General features: G+C 39.0%; 1 protein-coding gene across 1 annotated transcript in view; it reads right to left on the bottom strand.

Moving 5' to 3' along the window:
* Positions 1 to 10,702: 10,702 nt before the first annotated feature.
* The window catches only part of FRK (fyn related Src family tyrosine kinase), a 102,024-nt gene continuing 96,495 nt past the window's right edge, over positions 10,703 to 16,231 (bottom strand). Inside the window, exons 6-8 of the mRNA XM_027551162.1 lie at positions 14,859 to 15,040; positions 13,022 to 13,187; positions 10,703 to 12,642 (exon numbers count right to left, since the gene is read on the bottom strand). Of these exons, the coding sequence (XP_027406963.1) occupies positions 12,434 to 12,642; positions 13,022 to 13,187; positions 14,859 to 15,040 (557 nt within the window). The 3' untranslated portion in view covers positions 10,703 to 12,433. The remainder of the gene's footprint in view (positions 12,643 to 13,021; positions 13,188 to 14,858; positions 15,041 to 16,231) is intronic.

Genomic DNA, 16,231 nt, shown 5'->3' with positions numbered 1-16,231 from the left:
AAGACTGGAGTGGGTTGCCCTTTCCTTCTCCAATGTATGAAAGTGAAAAGTGAAAGTGAAGTCATTCAGTCGTTTCCGACTCTTAGCGACCCCATAGACTGCAGCCTACCAGACTCCTCCGTCCATGGGATTTTCCAGGCAAGAATACTGGAGTGGGATGCCATTAACTCCACTTTGGTGAGGAGCACTCAGTTACTTTGATAATTAGAGTTTGATGAGAAGGGAATTATGTCATCTTGCACTTCTCTCAAACTGGGAGCACTGTGTCATAATCTGTATCAATGTCTTCACTTCACCTCTGTCTGAGCAGAGGTACTTATGATCAAGTGAGCTTACTTCCAGAATTTTTTTTTTCCACATAGACTAAATATAAGGATTTTAGAATACTTTAAGGTCTCTTTTTCTCTCCTAATTATAAACTGTTTGGCAGCAATCTGGGCCCCCACCTGCTGGTCAGTTTGAGAACTTGTGGAATTCATTTATCCTGTTGTTTTGACTTTTGCTATTACTCAAGATTGGCACTCATTCCTATTTGCACAACATTGCACACTTTGCACGCTTTAAAATATTTTTAATGTGCAGCCACAAAATCAATTCTTGAATCTTATCCTTACTATTCTCTAAATTAAGTGCTGTACATTTCTCCAGAAATATAGGGAAGAGATAATTAACTTGAAACAATCTTATTTATGCCAAGCCTTTTTCTGAGATTTTCAAGTAATTCTGCAAGGATTTTAGGAGTATATTAAGCAATTTTATTTGAAAAAAAAAATCTCTCTCAAATGACTAAATACCCCTTGCTTTTTACTATTTTTGTTTCTGAGTTTTCACTCCAAAAGAAAGAAAACTCCTGAGAGACTGACAATATGATCTCCAAAGTTTCTACCAGCTCTCAAATTCTGCAATTCTGTGAAAATAGATCGATGCAGATAATGCCCAGGAAAGATTCTATGGCAAAATCACTTGTTTGACGCAGGTCCTAAAACTCAGCTTGAACTAAGGATATGTTAAAATCAAATAAGACCGTTTTTGCATTATTCATAAGATGAATAGCCAAATAAAGGAAGAACCATTTTTCCTAAGATTTGATGATAGGTTTTCTTAAAACAGTTTTGCCTTTCTTTGCTTTATTTTCCTTTCTTTTTCCCTTTTATTCTTTCTTATAATTATATTCTTGGGGGTAGTTCAAATGTCTTCTCCCTGAAATATTAAAACCCCAGTTTTCTTATCACCTCTTTAAATGGGTTTCATAATTCCTCTACAATGAGCCTCATTGTAATATTTTGAACAATTAGACCTGACATCATGTTCAAGGAAAATGAATAGATACTTTAGTTGAAATTACTTGAATTTTTTTTTTTTGCCCTATTTCTTTAATCCAGATAAAACTTACATTTCCAAAGAAAAGCCACCTATCTACTACAGAATGTTAGGAAACTAGATCAATCTTGAGCAAACAGCTAAGAAAAATTTACCATGACATTTGCCTTAAAACTAAATGGTCCTGGAATAAGAGATGTGTCTGTTCAAAATGTGTTTTTATAGGTTCCAGGCCTTAGTTCTCCTAAGGCAAAGATACTTAGTTTAACAACGAAATATTCATATTAGATAGCTCGTACAAATGCAGTGAGCAAGACAGCAGTTATTCTTTCAGATTTATTTGAATTGGTAAATGTTCCTACACTGCAGACTCCACTCCCGCTGAAATAAGGTCCAACAAGCATCCTAATGGCAGCCAAACAATATCTGGTCTCCCCGATTTTTAGAAACACATCCCCCACCTCGAATCCCACATTCCCAGTGAGCTGATGCCTCTCTCTGACATTCACAACCCCGTGGGGAGAAACTGCCAGGGCCCTAGACGTGGTCCCCACTCATCACTCACTTCTGCCTCAGCCCACTCCAGTCTCACTTTTGATCCTGTTTCTCCAGCAAGAACACACTTCCTCAGGAGGGCCAAGTTGCTAAAAGCTAGTGGAAAACTTTCACTTTCCAAAGTCTTTGACCTGTCATTAACATTTGATACAAATGTCTGCTCCTTAATTGTTAGCTTCTGTGATAACACTCCTGATTTTTCACCACTTTTCTGGCTTCTTCTTTTCCACCCAAATTTAAATGTCCACCTCCCCAGGGAAAAGCGCTGATCCCTTTTTGGCCCTTATTCTCCACCCTCTCCTTCAGTGGCCCCCTTTTCTCATGTGATTTTCTTATGCCAACTCCTCCGAATTTACACTTCACACGTCACTTCTGAACTCCAGGTGCAAATATTCAACTCCTTAATTAACATTTCAAGTTGGATGTTTTATGATGACCAGTCAGCTAATTAGCTCCTATGATCATTGTCTCCCCTACTTGCTTCTTTTCTGTTATGTCATATCTAGTTTCTCCTAGAGGACAGGTCCTCCTTGATACCTAAGTATTCCTCATTCACAGAAACAAACAGTACCATTGCTTCTACCTCCAGAGTCTCATGTGGGTTTGTTTGTTTTCTCTGTCTCCTGCCATCCACTCACTTGACCCATTATCACTGCTCCCCCAATCAGTCCTCCTAAATTGTCTCCCCATATCCATTCTCCATAGATTAGTGAAAAGAATATTTTAAAAGTTCAAATTTGATTATGCTATCAATTTAAAGGCTATCAATGTCTGTCCATTACTAACCTGGACTACACAGCCTCCCACAATTGGGGCAGGACTGGCCTTGCCAGCCCTAATTTGTGCCTCTCCCCCTCACTCCACACACTCCTAGAAGTCCTGCCAAACAACTTTCTCTTACATCTCATAGGTACTCCTAGCTATAAAAAGAGGATAAGAAATGTGATCTTTTAGCTGGGATCCAAGAACACAGATTCTGTTGTTAAGGGGCAAGGAGAGAATGAATAGTGGATAGCAGATTGGAGACAATAAATTAATTCTTAGGGACATAGGAGAAAGTAAGATTGCTTATAGGTTTATGGGTTAAGGTTCACATGAACTGGACATGGAACAACAGACTGGTTCCAAATAGAACAAGGAGTACGTCAAGGCTGTATATTGTCACCCTGCTTATTTAACTTATACGCAGAGTACATCATGAGAAACGCTGGGCTGGAAGAAGCACAAGCTGGAATCATGATTGCCGGGAGAAACATCAATCACCTCAGATATGCAGATGACACCAGCCTTATGGCAGAAAGTGAAGAGGAACTCAAAAGCCTATTGATGAAAGTGAAAGAGGAGAGTGAAAAAGTTGGCTTAAAGCTCAACATTCAGAAAACTAGGATCATGGCATCTGGTCCCATCACTTCATGGGAAATAGATGGGGAAACAGTGGAAACAATGTCAGACTTTATTTTTCTGGGCTCCAAAATCACTGCAGATGGTGATTGCAGCCACGAAATTAAAAGACGCTTACTCCTTGGAAGGAAAGTTATGACCAACCTAGATAGCATATTGAAAAACAGAGACATTACTTTGCCAACAAAGGTCTGTCTAGTCAAGGCTATGGTTTTTCCAGTGGTCATGTATGGATATGAGAGTTGGACTGTGAAGAAAGCTGAGTGCCGAAGAATTGATGCTTTTGAACTGTGGTGTTGGAGAAGACTCTTGAGAGTCCCTTGGACTGCAAGGAGATCCAACCAGTCCATTCTGAAGGAGATCAGTCCTGGGTGTTCTTTGGAAGGAATGATGCTAAAGCTGAAACTCCAGTACTTTGGCCACCTCATGCGAAGAGTTGACTCATTGGAAAAGACTCTGATGCTGGGAGGGATTGGGGGCAGGAGGAGAAGGGGACGACAGAGGATGAGATGGCTGGATGGCATCACTGACTCAATGTACATGAGTTTGGGCGAACTCTGGGAGTTGGTGATGGACAGGGAGGCCTGGCGTGCTGCGATTCACGGGGTCGCAAAGAGTCGGACACGACTGAGCAACTGAACTGAACTGAACTGAATCTGCCTCTCCCAATAGATCATAAACTTAGGAAAGCAAGGTCTATTTCTCTCATGTTCACAATTTTATCCAAGCATTTTGCTCACTATCTGCTACTCACAGGCAATCAATATATATTTGCTTAACAAATGAATAAAATAATTAAGGAAAAATAATGGGTAAATGAGTATACATGACTTTCCACCACTCAACATCCTTTAAATATTACTTGACATTTTAATGTGGTATGCTAGTGTTAGTGCTATTTACTAACACTAATATAAGTATTTCTGGCACCCTGTCACTGGGCACATGGTAGGATTACACATACAGTGCTCCTTGTGTCTGGGTGAAGTCATGTCACTATGGCCAATGAATTGCAAGCCAAGGATTTAATTGCCAACACGGGACCTACCAATACTGTCATTCCCACTGCCACAGCTACAAACTACATAAGAGCTGGTAGTTTTTCCATTTGCTTGGGTTTCTGAGAAAGGTGGCATAAAGCAGCTAGCCTGCTATAAATATGTGGCATAAAAAAAGACCATATTCCCAAGGTTCACAGATGTACTTTACCCATCACACAAATATAAATTCTTTTACTATAATCAACTGAGGAAATATTTTACTTGCTATGAAATAAATTAGTGAATTCACAACCAACTTGAACTCTGAAACAGCAAAATCAACTTTAAAAGTCAAGTTAAAATCCTTAATTTTAAATAACTAGCATAATAAACAAATCCAGTACGAATGAAGATAGAACACTTAGGGTAAAATATATTTTTAAGAAAACCCTTTGCTTTAGTATTTTGAAGAACACAATTAATTTTTTTAATTTAATACTTGCACATGTATGCATCTGAATGCAGAGTTCCAAAGACTAGTAAGGAGAGATAAGATAGCCTTCCTAAGTGAACAGTGCAAAGAAATAAAGGAAAACAATAGAATGGGAAAGACTAGAGATCTCTTCAAGAAAATTAGAGATATCAAGGGAACATTTCATGCAAAGACAGGCACAATAAACCACAGAAACGATATGGACCTAACAGAAGCAGAAGATATTAAGAAGAGGTGGCAAGAATGCACAGAAGAGCTATACAAAAAAGATCTCAATGGCCCATATAACCATGATGGTGTGATCATTCACCTAGAATCAGACATCCTGGATTGTGAATTCAAATGGGCCTTAGGAAGCATCACTACAAACAAAGCTAGTGGAGGTTATAGAATTCCAGCTGAACTATTTCAAATCATAAAAGATGATGCTGTTAAAGTGCTGTACTCAATATGCCAGCAAATTCAGAAAACTCCAGCCAAAGGACTAGAAAAGGTCAGTTCTCAATCCAGTCCCAAACAAGGGCAATACCAAAAAATGTTCAAACTACTGCACAATTGCATTCATTTAACATGCTAACAAGGTAGTGCTCAAAATCCTCCAAGCTAGACTTTAATAGTACATGAACAGAGAACTTCCAGATGTTCAAGCTGTATTTAGAAAAGACAGACGAACCAGAGACCAAATTGCCAACATCCATGGGGTCATAGAAAAAACTAGAGAATTCCAGAAAAACATCTACTTCTGCTTCATTGACTACACTAAAGCCTTTGACTGTGTGGATTACAATGAACTGTGGAAAACTCTTAAAAAGATGGGAATATCAGACCACCTTATCTGCCTCCTGAGAATCTAGTATACAAGTCAAGAAGCAACAGTTAGAACTGAACACGGAACAATGGATTCATTAAAAATTTGGAAAGGAGTGTGTCAAGGCTGTATATTGTCACCCTGTTTATTTAATTTATATGCAGAGAACATTATGTGAAATGCCGGACTGGATGAATCACAAGCTGGAATCAACACTGCCGGGAGAAATATCGATAACCTCAGATATGCAGATGACACCACCCTTATGGCAGAAAGTGAAGAGGACTAAGAGAACCTCTTGATAAAGGTGAAAGGAGAGTGAAAAAGCTGGCTTAAAACAACATTCAGAAAACTAAAATTATGGCATCTGGTCCCATCACTTCATGGCAAATAGATAGGGAAACAATAGAAACAGTGACAGACTTTATTTTCTTGGGCTCCAAAATCACTGCAGATGGTTACTGCAGCCATGAAATTAAAAGATACTTGCTCCTTGGAAGAAAGCTATGACAAACATATTAAGACAGCGTATTAAAAAGCAGAGACATTACTTTGCCAACAAAAGTCCATCTAGTCAAAGCTATGGTTTTTCCAGTAGTCATGTATGGATGTGAGAGTTGGACCATAAAGAAGGCTGAGCACTGAAGAATTGATCCTTTGGAACTGTAGTGTTGGAGAAGACTCTTGAGAGTCCGTTAGACAGTGAGGAGATCAAAGCAGTTAATCCTAAAGGAAATCAGTCCTGAATATTCATTGGAAGGACCGAAGCTCCAAAACTTTGGCCACCTGATTCGAAGAGCTGGTTCATTGGAAAAGACCCTGATGCTGGGAAAGATAGAAGGCAGGAGGAGAAGGGGATGACATAGGATGTCACGGTTGGACGGCATCACTCACTCAGTGGACAGGAGTTTGAGCAAGCTCTGGGAGATGGTGAAGGACAGGGAAACCTGGTGTGCTGCAGTTCATGGGGTCGCAAAGAATCAGACACCACTGAGCGACTGAACAGCAAGTAATAGCTTTATAACAAGTGGTACAATTAAAAGAGGTATTTTTTAACCTTTTATTACACAGATAAGTTACAGAGATGTGTAATATATTCACAAGTAATTGTACAACATAAATAGTATTAAAGGGTACACTATAGAAACACACATTTTTAGAGAAAAAAGTCTCACTGAGATACCTTTAAAATATACTAACTGGCTAATCTGCTTTGCTTCCCACTTTCTGAATCTATAATTAAATGTAGATTTTGAAAAACGACTGAAAGCTAAGATATATTTTATTCTGCAATTGTGTGGACCATAAAAATTAAATCTAATTTGGCTAATATCAACCAACTTTTTCCTTTACAATTAATACAATTAAAGCCTCTATTCTAAAATTTCAATAAATTGTTACTAGACGATGTTTAGATCCTTCCAAACCAAGCAATTTTAGTTGTTTTTAACCACTTCACCCTAACATACAATTCCATGATTCCTATGTTATTTGATTTGAATCTCCTGCATAGCAATACATATAACTAGATGGTTAAGGCATGTTCAAGATTTGCTACCCTTTTCTGGAAGAGTTGACTACTTTCTACGAGGATGAAAAAGATGTTACACTGAAGTCTGTTGCTTTAGACGACTAATAGATTAACTACCCAAGCAAGAAAAGTAAAAGGAAATAATTGGGTGTCTCTTTCCTTATGACTTAATCTTATAACTCCTATATAGATAGTATCACCTGAGTGCAGACTGAAGCTAAACTAGTTAAAGTTCTGAGATTCAACATTTGTACATTATTTTTATTCTCCAGCTCATTTCTAAATGTCATAAATAATCTAAGAGTTTTACCATCAGTTCCTTAATATAAAAAAAGCAAATCTGAAGGCGTTTAATAGGGCAATGTAGGCAGTAAAAGGATGATACAGTGAAAATTAAAATATTTCTGGGGTCATGGATTTAAAAGATTTCTAAGTATTCTCCATCAAACCTCCCACCTTTTTTCTTTTAGCCCATTCCATGGAATTTGGGGATTATGTTGAAGACTGTAGACCAAAACTCTGTAATGATGCCAGGAAATACAAAAACTGAATATTTCCAGATGAACTCACTGGCAATTCCACTCCCCATGTATAAAAGCCTCATTTGCTTTTTTTAAGTGGCCTTTCACACAATCTGAATAAGTATCCAAATTATCGCCATTGTAGTTCACATATCTTTGTGAAGAGTCCTGAAAAGTCACCAGAAAACACACTACCAACCAGACCATTTGGACCAGAAACCACATGCTCGAGTTCACGAAAAACAGGATTGCAGATTGGGCATATGCTTGGCAAAGCTACGGATCACCAGCTGAGCCTTGCTTCCTCTAGGAAACACCAGCTGGGTGACAGCCGGCATCCTTCCAAGGGCAGCGGTTCCCATTGGGCCACCAGAGAATGGAAAAAGCTTGGGCCCCTATAGTTCAGTCATCCGTGCAGGCACCATGCGGACGCACATTGTGAGCAAAATACGCGAGCTGATGTGGCCGGCCTGATATTTCCCCATGGCTTGTTCTTTGGTGTCCTTTAAGACGACCCGTTGCGCAGCCCAGTTTGCAGATTTCTGGTCACTTAGATTTATGCCTCTTTTGACCTTAGACAACATAAAGCTATTTCCTTCATAACCTTCTTAAGAGAGGCTTATTGGAATTTTGAGGGTTTTTTCTATTTTAAAAATCCTTAGATTTTTGTCAACAGAGATTTGAAATACCACATGAAATTATGTACTCACATCCCTCACCACCACCTCCAAATAACTGAATTACATAAATAAAACATTACATAGAAAATGCTTTGCTTCAATTTATGGGAGGTAAATTTAACAAGAGCTGGCTCATTGTAGGAGAATTCAACTTATCTTTACCTGAGCCTTTTATTTTATACAGGGAAAGAACTTTATATCAGTTTAAAAATCTATTCCTGCTTCTCATAACTGAATCTATTATTTTTCTCTATGATCCATCAGGTAAAAACAAGAATAATAGATTGGTTTGACAGAAACTTGAACATAAATGTCTCCAAGAATCAAACGTGTTAAGTCAGAGGGTTTCAGGTAGTATAAAAACAAGAAAGGATAACCTTCTTTTTACATTTCAAAATCAGACCTTATGAAAAAATTTATTGTTATTAGCTACTACAAAAAGAAAATGATATAGTAGTTGAATTTTCAAAATGAAATGGGAATATTTTAATTCATTTCTGTATATGTTCAATCAGGATTGAACTCCTAGAAATAAGCTCAAAGAAAATGAGCTATTTTCTTTTAATTTCTAATAACTGGTTATTTATAATTTGCTCTTTGCATTAGACTCTTTGACTTTAAGTAACTGAAGTTGCCTTCAGTTCAGTTCAGTTCAGTCGCTCAGTCGTGTCCGACTCTTTGTGACCCCATGAATCACTGCACGCCAGGCCTCCCTGTCCATCACTAACTCCCAGAGTTCACCCAGACTCACATCCATCGAGTCAGTGATGCCATCCAGCCATCTCATCCTCTGTCATCCCCTTCTCCTCCTGCCCCCAATCCCTCCCAGCATCAGGGTCTTTTCCAATGAGTCAACTCTTCACATGAGGTGGCCAAAGTACTGGAGTTTCTGCTTTAGCATCATTCCTTCCAAAGAAATCCCAGGGCTGATCTCCTTCAGAATGGACTGGCTGGATCTCCTTGCAGTCCAAGGGACTCTCAAGAGTCTTCTCCAACACCACAGTTCAAAAGCATCAATTCTTCGGCACTCAGCCTTCTTCACAGTCCAACTCTCACATCCATACATGACCACAGGAAAAACCATAGCCTTGACTAGACGAACCTTTGTTGGCAAAGTAATGTCTCTGCTTTTGAATATACATAGTCAAATAATTAGAAAGATTAGTGTTGACCTTCCCTTACAAATATTTGCTATTCAATAATCCTTGTGGCTCAAACCTTAAAGAATCTGCCTGCAATGCGGAAGACCAGGGTTCAACCCCTGAGTCGGGAAAATCCCCTGAAGAAGGGCATGGCAACCCACTCCAGTATTCTTTCATGGAGAATTCTACAGACAGAGGAGCCTGGCAGGCTACAGTCCATGGGATTGCAAAGAGTCAGACACCAATGAGCAACTAACACACACATACTCACACACACACACATAAAGGAACCAAATGACTCTATAATTGTTAGCTCCACATGGCCCATTTTAGTTTCAAAAAGTTTAAGTGTATATACACACACACTATTATATGTATATTGCATAGCTACTTTATTCTAGGGGACTACTTTCTTAACGGACACCTACCCAGGCTTCTCTAATTTTATTCAGATAAGCCAGCCTCCCAGCCTATCTCCAGAAAAGGTACCCATATTCCCAGCTTCAGTGGCAGAACATATTCTGAAAAAAAAAGCAAAAGTGTTAGTCGCTCAGTTGTGTCTGACTCTTTGTGACCCCATGGACTTTAGCCCACCAGGCTCCTCTGTCCATGAAATTCTCCAGGCAAGAATACTGGAGTCGATAGCCATTTCCTTCTCCAGGGGATCTTCCTGACCCAGGGATTGAACCCAGATCTCCTGCATTGCAGGTGGATTCTTTACCATCTGAACCACCAGGGAAGCCTAGAACTTATTCTAAGTCAGCACAAAACAGTCTATTATTGGTCTAGGGCTGGGCATATGACCCCAACTTGCCTTAAAAGAAAAAGAATGATTTTTATACAAGCTGAAAATGCAAAGACAGAGACTTCCCATTTTTCTTGCTGGATGGAGAAAAGGCAAGCCCAGTTGGCTCTGATGGCCGTCTATGATCATAGGAATGAGAACAATGCTGATGGCAGAGGGAAGGTTGGGAAAGGACTTCAATCTTTGTTAACACCATTGATGGGATTCCCAGGTGGCCACTGGTAAAGAATCCACCTGCCAGTGCAGGAGCTGCAGGTTGGATCTCTGGGTCGGGAAGATGCCCCAGAGAAGGAAATGGCAACCCACTCCAGTGCTCTTGCCAGGGAAATCCCATAGACAGAGGAGACTAGCAGGCTACAGTCCATGGGGCCTCAAAAGAGTTGGACAACAAGAGCATCACTGAATTGCTAATGGTATTGTTCATGAAACCCTGTCTCCTTTGTTAAATAACAAAAATGCAACTGAGTAAATTTAAAGATCAAATTGGCTTTATTCAGTGATTCTTGAATCAAGACCGCATCTCATTTAACAAATAGAAAACAGGTAGGCCATGCCATAGAAAAGGAAGGACTTTTAAAAACAGAAAAGAGAGTGGGCAAAGGAAGTTATTAGCCAAGAATGCATTGTTTTGGACAAGGTTGTCCTCCTAAGTGGGATGGAAGGGGTCTATCAGGAAGATTACCTCCCTCGTGCTGGCCCAGTGATTCCAGGTTGACTGGTTGGTTAAAGGTTACATTCTTGGGAGAGGCTGAAACTGCAATTAGGTTAAGTGTTAAGTCTAGGTTTGCTGACATGGGGCTTAGCACGAGTGACTCCCTATCCGGGGCCTGTTATCTCCTTTTTAACCACTTCTGTCTTCCAATTAGAGAGTTACAGATTTACTTAGTGCTTAATCTACTTTGTGTTGGGGCTTCTGTAACTGCTTAGAAATGCTCTTCCTTCCCTTTAAAGAAAGAAGAGAGAATATACTCAAAATATTCTCAATGTACTCAAAATTTTCTTATTGTTTCATTCATATTGCTTTACATTAGATCTTTAAATATATATTTTTATTTGAAACCTTCTTTGAGGACTCTCTACACTTATCTAATGAGGCACAAAACTTGATAAACCAACTGCTTAAAAGAAAAAAGATTCTTGCAAAGGTTAATTAAAACTTAAGATGAGTAAAAAATCCTTTTGGCCTAACCAGACAAAAAATACAGTTTTAAAACCAAGGTTATGAAACCTTATTATTCCTGATTCATACTCTCTAGATCTGAAGCAGAATTTGACCTGTTTTGTAGTCAGTTTGAAAATCTGGCCTATATACCAAAGGTACATTTTTTTTAATTATTCAGAAATCCTAGGTCATAAAACAATCCTACTGATCTCCTCTCATTTTCCTGAACTATCCTGATACTTATTTCTCAGATCTTGCAGGCTATTACATGTTTCTTGCATATTTCCATAGATAATAAGTCATCAGCTTTGCAATCTGATTCTTAACATTAAGAGACTAAAACTAATGTAGATGAATCTCAGATGACACACATCGAGGTATAGAAAAATTCCATCATTTCCTCCTACAAAATGAGGGAGATTTTAATTCTTTTTCTCAACAGCTGCTTCATTTTTTTATGCATAGAAAAAAATATGTGCAATTACTCCAAGTACAATCAAGTCATTTAACATGGCTTTGCCATCATTGTAGTTACAGGATATTTTAAACGAGAAAAAAAAAATCTCAAAGCACAGGTCCTGCTGTGCAGCAAAGCAATCAAATTCCTTCATAACAACAGTCTGATGGGATTCAGCAATCCAAGGAATAATGAATAACCACTTTAATCAGTAAACAGGAAAATGCTACAACAGTCACTGAGTAAAAATTGACTATCATCTCTTGATCCTCTTGATCGGCATTTCAAACAATAAATAGAAATGTATGTCTCTTTTAAAAAGAAAAATAACTCTGTTTAGTACGTTTGATTTGGCCAGGCAGTGGGGAGATGATATTTCATCTTAGACTGTCCTTCAGTATTGCCCAGTTGGTAAAATGCATATTTAATCTTTTTTATATCATATGGCCAAATTTACCTTATCACTTGAATATGTGAAGAGAAATTCATTTTTACAGTTGGTTAATATGATTGTATTGCTGAACTGATTATTCGGTTTTATTGCTGCTTCATTATTTGTTCTTCCTCTTCAGTGTTCCTCAAAGAAAGTTATTTGTATCCGAATATGAAGACTCTGTTACAAAATAATCCTCAAATTTCCAGTGCAGTGTTTCAAATGTTGGCCGGTCCTTAGGCTCTGCATTCCAGCACTCCAACATGATATTGTAGAATTGCAATGGACAGTTAGATGGTTGAGGGAGTCTATAGTTTTGACCCAACATCTGGATTACCTGAGCACCTGTCATACCTAAAACATATACAATGGAACCAACAAAAAACAAATTGAAAATCAGAGTCTTAAATCCACAGATACTGATACCCTAGAGGACAAAGCAAATTGACTTCCTCGGAGAAACTGTGAAGTCCACCATTCTCTTCCCAGGCTGTCAAGACTAAATCCTGCAGCAAGTACTGTCTATAAGACTGCAATTCAAGAGCAAAGGATAAGGAGGCAATAAAGCACCTCATTAATGCAAATCATTATCATCAAATTTTATCTATTATGCTCCCACAGGCGCATGGTGTGGTCAGCCTCATAACTCTGCCCTCTAAGTCTGGGCAAAGCAGTTAAAGTCACACCTAAGTAAGTGACCTACAGCAGAAAGGCCCACTTTAGAATTACTTACCACTATAAGGCATTTTGCCATAAGTAATGATTTCATAAAGAAGGATTCCAAATGACCACACATCGGACTTAATGCTGAATTTATTAGTACGAATGGCTTCAGGCGCAGTCCACTTCACCGGCAGCTTTATTTCGTGTTTAGATTCATAGATGTCTTCATTCTCTACCTGTTAATGCATTAAGGAATCAAGCCAAGTTAAAGTGGTATTTTTTTTGGCCACCCTCATTCGTCTGTAATCTACTTCTCATTAAAATATAGAGGGAAAAGATTCAAAATGAGTTTAGTTCAGGTGATAAGTACAGCAGCAAATTAGTCATTAATGAAACATTATTTGAGAGCCTGAAGTGAAAGTGTTAGTGACTCAGTCCTATCTGACTCTTTGTAGTGCCCTGGCTCCTCTGTCCATGAAATTCTCCAGGCAAGAATACTGGAGTGGGTAGCGATTCCTTTATCCAGGAGGTCTTCCTGACCCAGGGATCAAATCTCCATCTCTTGCGTTGCAGTCAGATTCTTTACCATCTGAGCCACCAAGGAAGCCCTATTTGAGAGCCTGTGTATGCGTGCTAAGTTGCTTCAGTCATGCCTGACTTGCAGTTGGCTGGACTGTAGCCCACCAGGCTCCTCTGTCCATGGGATTCTCCAGCAAATAACACTAGAGTGCGTTGCCATGCCCTCCTCCAGGGGATCTTCCCAACCCAGCGATGGAAACCAAGACTCCTGTGGCCCCTGCATTGCAGGTGGGTTCTTTATTGCTGAGCCACTGGGGAAGCCCTTTGAGATCCTACTATGTGCTAAAAGTAGTACTGGAAGGAGCATTATATTACATATGGGAAATTCGTCTGTGATGACACGGGTTTTATACCTGGTCTTTAACAAACTAAAAAAAGTGAAAACAAAGCCTTTTTTTTTTTTTTTTTTACTGCTGGTATTGAAGAGCCACTGACTTTGAGAATTACCATATAACCATTTTCTAATACTGAAATGTAGGATCCAAATGATTTAAATTACTATATCAACTCACTGGGGATCTAATTAATTTACAAAGAGGAAAGACAACTTCATAAAATCAAAAGAGAATCATATACTTGTGTTTCATGCTCCACACTCATATTTTAGGATATAATGCAGAAATAAATATTTAAATTCAGAGAAAAACAGCTAATACTACACTTTCCATATCAGTGTCTTCTGGCCTGATGTCACAAAATTGAGGGAGGTAGGGGAAGGCAGTATTTTAAAAACCAATGATTGCTGTAGAGTTCTGGCAGCATGCATATTAGTCTGGCACAAAGTGAACAGCAATACATACAGTGGCTATACAAAGTGTGCTGCTTATAAATAAACAAAGGCAGACAGAGGCTATCGTTGTTTAGTCGCTAAGTCACGTCCAACTCTTCTGAGATCCCATGGATTGTAGCCCACCAAGCGCTCTGTCCATGGGATTTTCCAGGCAAGAATAGTGAAGTGGCTTGCCATTTCCTTCTCCAGAGGATCTTCTCGACCCAGGGATTGAGCCCACCTCTCCTGCATTGCAGGCAGAGTCTTTACCACTGAGCTACCAGAGACTGATATGAAAAACTGATCATTAATTCAACCACAAACTTAATTACATACTTTCCCATGTGGTTGGTCATTGTTTTCTCTGTTTCTTTCAAATTGATGAAGAAACAGAAATAGAAGGTAGTTTTGTCTGTAGGGCCTTGGTATCCTGACAGGATCTATGGACCACAGGACTCTCAGAAATATTGTGGAAGAAAACCAGCAGGAATACTACTAGTCTCCTGGCCTGTGCGCCTTTTGACTCATCACCAACTAATTAAAACAAAGCCAAATCCACCTTAAAAACTCTGGCAAGTCCAAAATCTGCCACTTTGTAGATATTATGTTCCCCAACAAGGACATTTCTGGCAGCCAAATCTCTATGAATATAGTTCTGGGATTCCAAATAGGCCATTCCAGAGGCAACCTGGGCTGCCATGTCTACCTGCTGCGTCAGATGGATTTTTGATCCAGCATCATCTAGGCAAAAAGAGAAAATAAGAGGTTCAATTTGGAGAATATTTGAAATATTGAAGCAAATTCTAAGAATTCTGATGACTGAGCTCTCAGTGGGATTAAGTGCCATAGCACTGATCTGTTGAGAAAATAAATATAATCAGTACAAACCATCCTATTTGCTGTGAAGGGTTAATGAGGCAGCAATTTTCAGAGTTCAAACACATTTCAAAGCTGAGTCCCTCCCTTCCCTAAATGAACATTACTGAGAGAAAGGAGCAAAAGTACCACATTATCCAAACACAGCTATAAATATCTGAAGGAGTCCAGCTATTGCCATTTTGAATACCACATGTCACTGACTCATCTCTTCCTGGAAATTAATTGGTTGCCTCTGGATTTCTTTCATTGTATAGTTTGCTTTAGTCTTTGAACCTAAAAATAATGCTAATTTGCATGGTTGAGCCAATGAAAGGGTCTCATTCTTCCATCATATTGTTCTTAAAAACTAGCTCACAAAAAAATGAAGGCTCTATATGTGTAGTTATAAACTGTGTATATTACATTTGTACTCCATCAAGTTTGATGCATGTGTTAAAGTTTCTTTCTTAGTCTGTTATTCTTAGAATAGGTTGCTCGTCTCTCCAGGCATGGTATACCTTTCATAGACATAGTTTCTCCTACTGCTGATTCTGCATAATGAAGTATAGGAAATTTATATAGTAGAGCCAGTCTGATAATTACAGAGAGATTAGTGTTATCTTATGATGACTTTGTGAAACAGTGTCAGCCATCCCTGGATAGTTGAGATGCTATACTGTTAATAGATACCTTCAAATTTCTGGAGAATTGAAATTGTCTCACATAAATCCAAACTATCATTATCCTTGTCTGAATAAGCCAAACATTACCAAAAATGCATTGAATTTATGGTCAAGAGTCTTACACACAACTCCTGACTTTAGAGGTAATTACAGTATAAGAGGGGGGAACACTGGTTTGAAGCTCGAGTGCCAGCTTTGAATCAGGGCTCCACCTTAGATTTCTTCCTGACTTTGGGCAAGCTGCTTAATACTCCTGTGCCTCAATTTCCCCATATATACAGCAATAATTACCATTACCTCATGGTGTGCTTAGTCGCTCAGTCGTCTCCGACTCTTTGTGACCCCATGGACTGTAGCCCGCCAGGCTCCTCTGTCCATGGGGATTCTCCAG

Source organism: Bos indicus x Bos taurus, chromosome 9, assembly GCF_003369695.1.
Source record: "Bos indicus x Bos taurus breed Angus x Brahman F1 hybrid chromosome 9, Bos_hybrid_MaternalHap_v2.0, whole genome shotgun sequence".
NCBI lineage: Eukaryota > Metazoa > Chordata > Mammalia > Artiodactyla > Bovidae > Bos > Bos indicus x Bos taurus.
Note: the sequence above shows the minus strand (reverse complement) of the source record. Positions and strands in the feature narration are given on the sequence as shown.